The 9520-nt window shown below is 46.2% G+C and overlaps 1 protein-coding gene across 1 annotated transcript; it reads left to right on the top strand.

The window, feature by feature from the left end:
* The first annotated feature begins 8000 nt into the window (after window positions 1-8000).
* On the top strand, window positions 8001-9110 carry LOC135826707 (zinc finger protein ZIC 4-like). Its single transcript, XM_065339309.1, has one exon. The coding sequence runs from the start codon at window positions 8001-8003 to the stop codon at window positions 9108-9110; it is 1110 nt and encodes a 369-aa protein (XP_065195381.1).
* The last annotated feature ends 410 nt before the right edge of the window (window positions 9111-9520 follow it).

Below are 9520 nucleotides of genomic sequence, written 5' to 3'. Positions count from 1 at the left end.
GTTTAATCTCATTGATGGCCAGAGGTGTCGCCGCAAGGTCCAGAGTTGTCGGGGTGAGAGAATTACTCGCCGTGCGGAGCGGCACTGAAAGTTAGATGGCGATCGTAATAACGAATAATGAATTGTTCAAGTAAAGTGTCATGTTTGGTGCGGCCAAGCTTGGCCATTAATGTTCTAGGTGTAATGTACTGCTGTTATTTGTTATCATTTTGTCCTTCCTTCTTTCTTTCTCTTCTTTGTTCATTTTTCAGTTGCAAGTTTAGTGTGAGTACACGCATTCGTTATTGCTCTTGCTTTCATTGTTAAAATTCACACTTGTAAATTTTCACTGCTGTTGTTCTTCGTGTTATTTCTCTAACTCAGATTTTCTATAATAGTTCAATTTTGTTTTCATTGTCCTTTAGTACAACGAAGATTCCTGATGAGTGTTGTACTTTTGAAAACTTGTTTGAATCCTCATTTTCTCTACACCATTTCTTCACATTTTCATCGTTTTATTGCACATTGTCTCCACAGGTTTACATTACATGAACATAATGTACACAAATGTTGATCCAGCTTGTATTACTGATTGCGGTTATCAAATTATTATTATTGTTGTTATTATTATTATTAAGAAAGGTTTGCTCCCCACACCGGAGCTCGCGCTATTCCGCCGACTTTACTTGACACTTGACCTTTCTTACAAATCATCGCCGAAGTCGCAACCACTACTTCGTATTATTATTATTATTATGAAATAACCCAAAGGCAATATGCCTATCGAGGGGTTCATTTGATTGAACGAACAGTACTACTACTAGTACATAATTGCTTTGTGTATAGGTCATGCATTTTCCCTCTTTACTTTAGCTATCTTCTTCTTAGCGCTGTTTTACCACCTCCTTACTGTACTTACTGAGAAGGCTTGAAAGTATACTTGTGGAGCCAAAACTTTCAAGATGTTCGTAAAGAGCCTGAAGTGTGTCCTTTTTATGAGTATTATAGTATTATTAGTATTAACTTTATTTTACCAGGGTGTTTCCCACAGACCTATGGTCTTCTTACGGGAGCCCCTAGTAATAATAAAAATAACTTTATTAGGATGACCCAAAGGCTGACCGTATAGGAAGGTTAAGCATGAGCGAATAAATGAGAGGTAGTCTGAACGCATCATGTATCCAAGCGGGGTTCGTATCCACAACCTTCTCGTGCTGAAGACAGGAACTGTACCAATCGCAATCATTACGTTTCACGCCTGAAACAGCAGGTTAACGCTCTTAGTTTCAGGATTATCCCAATAGACAGTTGTTCTTCTAATAAGACATGTCAAGGTCGAAATTAGTAGCACTTCTGAAGTTGATTGATTTTTTTATTGTCATTTTGTAGATCGTTCGTGGTTGCCATGGTAACCAAGAAGAAAAGAGTTTTTATTCTCGCTTCAAAACACTTCAGTAAGAATGTTTGGAATAAATACAAGGACATACCAATAGCAAGGTGGCGTAAAGGTAACACAAAGTGACACAAATCCTAATTTTGTATCTGGTTGCCATGGCAAGTATAGACAATTTCAATCGCATTTTCACCACCTTTCAGAAGGCTCTGAGAATGACGACAAGTTGTAGGGTCATCTACCCATGGCCCTCTATCATATGAGCCAAAAAATCGTGGTACATCCAAAGTGGGAGCGGGAAGTCACATTTTGCCCACTTGGCTCCTGTACTATACAAAGTGAACGTGAACTAGGCTTCGCCAGTTCACCAGCAATTCAAAACTTTCTCGCACGTGACCACAAAAGGTGGCAGTTGATACAACCTTGAAAAAGTTCTATACATGTATGAGGAGAAGGTAGGATAGTAAAGTAGACATTACTCACCTTCAGCTATGGATCGACAAGACCTTCTTCCTCTTCCTCCGATATACGTATTCGGCGAGAGCAATGATAACTAATCTTTGCTGAACGACAGCGGCTGGAAAATGATTGCGTCGTGCGTACCAGTGGTATGGTGAAAGCAGCTTTGATGCATGGTCGACAAAGGAGCTGAAGGGGCCGAATTGGGTCCCTTGTGTACATACATGAGTTGGCGCTGCCGTGCCCTGCGCTGTCTGATCTCATGGGTATTTAAAGGGCCGTATTTGAATCCCTGAGGCCTGATGTACAGGCACGGTCCGCATATATGGACCCTTGGCTCCTGCTAGGTTCATGAGTCCCTGCTGTAAAGAATGACATGTGCCGAAATAAGTGAGTCAATATTCTACACCGTAACTTCATTAAAATTTTATGAATAGCAAATCTCTCGAGGGCCTGTTTGAGATCCCCGTGTACAACCGCACGGAGCGCTCCGGCAGTCTAGTACTGTATACTTTTTTTTATAGTGGATATCAAAACAGGCATGATGCCTAACATGGAATACAAATGCACGCACTGCACGTATATGTAGATCATTGATACTCCGGTTACCATAACTGACCCATGAAATTGCACAGGCTGCGTATCATCTGGTCCGTTTACGAATTCAGGGACCTCTGAAGGCGCCGAGTTAGACCCCTTGTGGAGCCGAGGGTTTGATGTACATCATCAAGAGTAGATAAACAAGAGTGTGCAACTCCGGATCTCTTCTGCACAATCTGCAGATACCCCCGCCCACGGCGGAATGTTTTGTTGACGTCACCTTTTTTCAGGGAAACGTTACTGGTGGTTATGGCTAGTAGTAGTAGTAGTAGTAGAATTTATTATTTTGATAGGGAAGGCCCTACAGACGTTGCCGTCTTGTTACAGGGAACCCTAAGTGCTCTTTACAGAGCGAAACAAAAACGGATAGATGCTCAACCTGACGACACGAGACAGGCAGAGAATTCCACCTATCAGCGCCAAGGAAAGAAATGGAGAACATGCCATATCTAGTGGTAGCAGCGGGCAAAGAAAGTGAAGAGAATGATTGCCCTCTAGTGCGCCTCTCGGTGCAAGTAGCAGCCGACTGGAGGGTGAACATTGAGGAAAGAAGAGGACTTGTAAGCTGATGAATACAGCGGAAAACAAAAATAAAAAGCCTCAAGTTGAGACGAGATTCGAGGGAGTATAACTTAGCGTGCCGCAAAACAAAGACAGTCGGGGTACGGCGAGGGAGACCAAAAACCTGTTTCATGCTGATATGACTTAAAGTAACAAGGCGAGAGTATAAATATGGTGTAAGACAGTGAGCATACGAGTTGCTGGCGTATTCAATAGTGGATTGGATGAGGGATAAATAAAATATTCGCTTAGTTGTGTGGTCTACTGTACGGCGGCAGCGGCGGAATGCTCCTATCTTCTTATATTAGTTATAAACAGATGTACATACATGGTTGACTTGATCCTCAAAGGTGAGGTGTTGGGCTAGCTGTTGCCATGCATGGAAGGCGTTCGGGGGGGGGGGAACCCCAGAATTAGAGCTGAGCGAGTCATGAAGACTCACCATGCGCAAGAGTGCTAAACAATAGATGACAAATATCCGAGCCGCAAGTGCAGTGAGACGGTCTCAGCTACCTCAGTGCACCCTGTGTACCTGCAGGCTACACTGCGGGCACCCTACACTGTCTGTAGTGTGTGTAGATCTACATGAATTGATTGTACTTTTTTTGCCAGCATGGCTGAACGGTGCACGGCATGACACTGTTTATGTACATGAGCACATCACTGTCTTCAGCAACTCGTCAGTCATGTGCACTTGTAGGGTTAGCGGAAGTACAAGACTGTATAATGTGAAGAGAAGCCAGGCATCAAAACCAATCCAAAATACGTTTAAAACTCTCGTCATACTCTTAGGTGAAACAGTTAGAAAAAATTGTCTTACCAAAAAACAGTGAGCATAAAAGCAACCTCCATGCACCCAATAATATGGCATCCTGGAAGAGCAAGACAGTTATCGTTGGTTCTTTTGATGGCGGTGGATAGCATGGCACTTGACGTCTTCTTGGGATCCTCGTGCATTAGTGTTTCACAAGGATCTCAAGAAGACGCCAAGTACCATGCTACCCACCGCCATCAAAAGAACGAAGGATAACTGTGCTAGCCTGGTTCATATTCAATGTAGCGCGCTAACGGTACGGGATATAGGAGCCTTTTGGGAAGGCTTGGGTGAGCTGCAAAATCTTGTACGATTCGCACAGCATACATGCAGCAGTTATTGCAACGGTTAACATCAATGGGCGCGAGTCATAAAGCACAGCCCATGGGGGTTCACGTTTCTGGACTTCCCTTCTCTTTTTTACTTCTTCTCAAATACAGCGAAATCACGCTGATTGTAACAGTCTGTTATGAATACCAAGAAAGCAGCCATTGACGTTACTATAGCTGTGGTACGCGACGTCATGTTGGGACCAGTAGGCAATTCTATACGTCGGATGACTTCCCCTACTCGTGCTGGTTGTGGGAGGGACCAGTCATCCGCAAGACCCAAGGTGGGCAGAGCATCCCAGACCAGTCCACCACTCGTCACGTTCGTCCTAGTCTCAGTATCATTGTCTTTCTTTATTATTTTCGAGCTGGGAATGTGAACATAGTAAAAAAACAAAAAAAAACAATTCCCATTATTCATGGATCACACATGACGGGTTTACTTGGCTCTAGGAAAAAAAAAGAAAAAAGTAGTGTATCCAACAATGATAACATCGTGGATCCTACCCAGAGTAGCCCAAGTCCGAGTAGCCCAAGTCCAAGGCGAAGCCCTGCAGTCCTGCAGAGAGTCTCTTGGGCAAGGACAATGAATCCACGCGGAGAGCAGGTCCAGGAGCGAGTAAACGACTACACGACGAGCGTCACGTAAGTGATAGCATTGACGACAGCTCATTGCCTGTGTCGCGTGTGCTGCAGCTTCTCGACTCGTTTAGAGAGGAATTTCGGGGGATATGAGAATTGCACTTGCAGATATCCTAGCTCCTCTCGAAACCCGATGAGCAGGCTAAAGAGAGAGATATTGCAACTGCAAAACAGAGTGAGAAGTTGCAGACTGATGTCAACACATGCAAGGCAACAAGAGATAAGGCCAAGTCTGATGTCGACAATGGCGGGAATTTTTTTTACTTGAAAATTAAAAAAAATCACGGTTCGCGTGAGACTCGGCTGGAAGCCGGGCTTTCCGCATCCGTAGGAACGCCACCACCCTTCAAGGATCAAGGCGCAGATACAGCTCCTAAAGCGGTGGGAGGTGAGTAGATCAGCTCACCAGCAAGTGGTCAAAGACCGAAAATCCCATTCACTGCATCCATGTTTTCCTCGTGCCAGGCCACGAGTTCCCAATTAACTGTGGGTCGCAGCACGGCTGGAAAAAATCCTTCCGCTTCAACCACGCACCCAATTCGTAAAAGAAGAAAGAAGCAGGAAATGACAAAACAACAGACTAACAAGACATTGACTGAATGGGGCTGCAAATGCAACGCAGTAGTGGTGATGGGGTGCTGCAGGCTCCGCCGACCAATAGTCTCGGCATCCGCGCCTACTTCACGCATCAGATAATCGGGAGAAGAAGAGAAACAAAAGAGATTGAAAAAATATATAGCGAACGTATAGTGTGGAGAGAGAGAGAGAGAGAGAGAGAGAGAGAGAGAGAGAGAGAGAGAGAGAGAGAGAGAGAGAGAGAGAGAGAGAGAGAGAGATCCGCCATTGTTGTTGACCTTAGGCGCCAGATTGACGACCTCTCTGCCAAACTGAGTGATAATAATTTGCCAATAAGGTTGGCCTTGCTACATGTACATTGGTTCGCGAAACGATCGCTTCGCGCACACAGCTAGTGCATGTCATGCGTGACGTCATGGCAGAGGAGGTAGCGAAGCCGGACCGCAGCAACAACGCTGTTCTCCGTAGCCTAGTGGAAGCAGACGGGCAAAACTGCAGTCCAATCCATTGTACGGGGTATGGTTCCAGGTCTCGATGCTGGCTATGTCCTCAGCGCAGAGCGCAAGAAGCGACGTGAGGCTACTGGGAGCGCCCGTACTGGCCCAAGACTGGTCAAAGTCAAGCACACCGAGAAGGGAAAGAGAGTGTTAAAGGGGAAGTTAAGGCTAAAATCAAATTTTCACCAGTTGTAGTCTTCGGGGTGCTGAGTCGAATGGCCTTGGTACGAGGAAGCTAAAATGGGGATTTGTATGCAAAATTTCACTACATGCGCCAATGGCGCGTTTAGTGACATTTTGCATACAAATCCCCATCTAATAGGGCGTAGTCAACCAGTTTCGGTGGAAGTGCGCGAGTTCGATTGGGAATAAAGGAGGAAGGGAGCGTCTCAGCTTCCTCGGACCAAGACCATTCGACTCAGCACCCCGAAGACTACAACTGGTGAAAAATTGATTTAGCCTTAACTTCCACTTTAATGAATGGCAAACGTGCTGCTAAATATGGCGCACGTGATGTTTCCATCAACCACGATTTGACATCACAAGAGCAGGCCACACGTCGTGAGTTGATTCCCCAGTTTAAGGCTCTGGGGAGAAGAATTTTCCCTGCACCCTACCTCAGGACGTAATCCTGGGTAAGAGCCGTCCCATGAGCACTGATGAAATAGCTCATATGCGCATGGGAACCCTTCTGTTGCTGTAACATGTCCTATACCAGATTCAAAATCGAATATTGCTCATGTAAACATTTTTAGTATACGAAACAAAGTGCATGATGTTCACAAAGTATTGCATGACCATACCATGCACATACTATCCGTCAATGAGACATGGCTGGATGACTCCATCACTGACGCAGCCATCCAGATTCCACAGTACTAAGTCTTTCGCAATGCCCGTAATCGGCATGGCGGTGGTGTTGCACTCTACATCCAAAGTCACTTGGACGCAAGATTAATTCAACTCCCATCGTCAATTACCACGGCATTCCTTTCTATCCCGACTGTGTATGTTTAACTGCCTCATAATGTCGATCCTTCTATACAATTGCGGATTGTGGACTCTGTCCACATTGCTGAACGACAAACTGGACGAATGGCAACGGAGGAATCTACGCCTACTGATGCAGATTGTCTACCCGCAACGCATCACTAATATCAACTTACACGCAGAAACAAAACAATCTCCAGCTAGTGCCACATGCAGGCTGCTGTGGTTTGGCCATTGGTGTAATGTAAATCTTAATTTTAATTTGAATCGCAGTGAGGAGACCGTTTTTGGAGTTGAGAAGCGAAGTTTCCTAGGCATTGTTGATCTCATTACCTTGCATAACGTGGATATTGTATTCCTAGCGGAAACCTTCCTGACCCCGCTGTACCAGACTCAATCCTTAGCATACCTGACTCCGCGCTGCACGGGAAGGACAGACCTGGTCATGGCGGAGGCGCTGCTGCGTAGGTGCGAAGTACTCTATGCGCAAACCGAGCAGAGGCCCCCACCAACCATACCCTTGAGCACTTGTTTATCAAAGTATTATTAAAAGGTCCGTCACAGGAGTGTTCGATTTGGAAGAGTGTATCAACCTCCCAGAGCCCCTGTAAGACCTTGACTGAAAGATCCACTGTAGAGTGTTGTACAATGCTTAGTGTGGTGTATTATTTCCACTTGTTTTGCTTCTCTCCTCTTTTTATTTCACTTTTATTTCACGGTGTATGTAGACCAATGCTGTTGAGTGTTGTACTGGCGCACCTGGACACCAACTGTACTTCAGAGACCTCCAATAGTTTGTGGCCACCCATGGCATGAAGACATTTTGCTGAGTGTGAACCTGCGACGAGCCCAGAGTTGGACAGTTGCTGGTGACATGTAGCAGTTAGCAGCATTCACTCGCAGCACTTGTCAGGTGCCGCATTTCCTTTGCCCTCCTATGGCAGTCACTTTCGTTGCAAACAGGATCGGGCGAAGCACAGCAAAAAATAGTGGCTAGCTCTCTTCCACCTTTAGTACCAGTAGCAGTGTACCTACAACCGACTGCTACTGCTTCTGTTGCTTCTGGACCTGTTGCAGCTGGTCCCGTTGCCTCTGCTCCGGTTGCTTCTGCTTCGCGACCTTATCCAGGTCCTGGAATTATGAACAGAACCCCTGTTACCATGTTAACCCTGGTAGGTGCTGGTCAGCAGCACATTGCCACCAGCAACTTGGATCAGCAACACCACAGTGCCACCAGCAGCTTGGACCAGCAGCAGTTCAGTGATTCCTACTTCCACCAACATACGTTCACTCTCTTTCAGTACCGTGTCGCTAGCTTGCCGCAACCACCTGCTTTCATTCCCTTCGCCGCCTGTTTGGATCAGGAACAGTCGCCACCAGGTACAGTGCAGCAGCAGCATAGTGCCAACAGCAGCGTGTACCTTCAGCAGTGCAGTGCCACCAGCACGGTGCACCCGCAGCAGTATTCACTGCCGGATCCTGTTCCCTTGCTCCAAGTCATAACGGTGTACCCGAACCAGAGTGTGGAAGAAGCCGGAAGAGCAGCAACAGTGGCTAACCTCCCACACAGTGCAGCAGCACCACCAGCACCTGGAGACAGCAGCCAGCTTCCTGTTCCGCAAGCAGCCGCAGCAGCAGCATCACTCAGTTACAATGCTGCAACATACGGCGGCGGATCAGAGGATGGCCACCTTGCTGAAGAACCTTTTGATGTGGACGGAAATGGTGATGCGCAAGGTGACTTCGTTCCCAGTCCCAACCCTGGCCAGGATGACATGCGGTGCAGTTGGAGTACGGACCATGTGACTCCATGTGGCGAGCTATTCGACAGTATGGGTGATTTCGTGGAGCATGTTAACCAGCATGTGAATGCCATCTCTAATCGAAATTTTGCCTGTCGCTGGTCCACTTGTAAGCCAAAGAATGGCCCATTCAAAGCAAGGTACAAACTCATCAACCATGTTCGCGTACAAACGGGCGAGCAGCCGTTTATATGCTCAGAGTGTAACAAACGCTTAGCCAGGTCAGAAAATCGGAAAATCCACATTCGACTACACACCGGCGAGAGACCTTTCGAGTGCCCCTACACCCGCTGTAAGAAGAAATTTACAACCTCCTCTGACCGCAAGAAGCAAACGGTTGTCCACACTGGCGAGCGGGGATACGTTTGCAAACAGCCTGGCTGCGACAAAGGCTATATGCATCCAAGCTCTCTACGCAAGCATGTCTCTACATGCCACAAGCATGCCACCGCCCAAACCGATCCATAATCTTTACAAGCAATGCTCGGAAGTCAACATCTCCGAAGACACTAACATACACAATTTCAGTAGCACAATACAATCATATTGTTATTGCATGTTGTTGTTGTTCTTGTTGTTCTTGTTCTTGTTGTTCTTTTTGTTCTTGTTCTTGTTGTTGATGAACTTATAATTTTTTCTAAAAAGTTCCATTACAAACAGGCAAACTATACAAAAAAGACGAAAGAAAAGTTCCAACTCTGTTCCCTCCTCCATCCGCTTCTTTGACTCTCTGAAATTGTGCCTGCGTATTTTCTGTCCTCTTCTATTCTTGTGGAGCACCCTGGGATGCAATGCATCCGCGCCATGCTCTCTATGGTAACAGTGCTCCTGAAGGAGACCAACCAACACTCGGGAATGAATCACCGGCCAGCAATGCT

This window comes from Sycon ciliatum, chromosome 10 (assembly GCF_964019385.1).
Source record: "Sycon ciliatum chromosome 10, ocSycCili1.1, whole genome shotgun sequence".
In the NCBI taxonomy this organism is placed as follows: Eukaryota; Metazoa; Porifera; class Calcarea; order Leucosolenida; family Sycettidae; genus Sycon; species Sycon ciliatum.
This window is presented reverse-complemented; position numbering and strand designations above follow the sequence as displayed.

Excerpts from the sequence above, each read along its gene's own strand:
- LOC135826707 (XM_065339309.1), top strand. The coding sequence starts at position 8,001 with ATGTTAACCCTGGTAGGTGCTGGTCAGCAGCACATTGCCACCAGCAAC.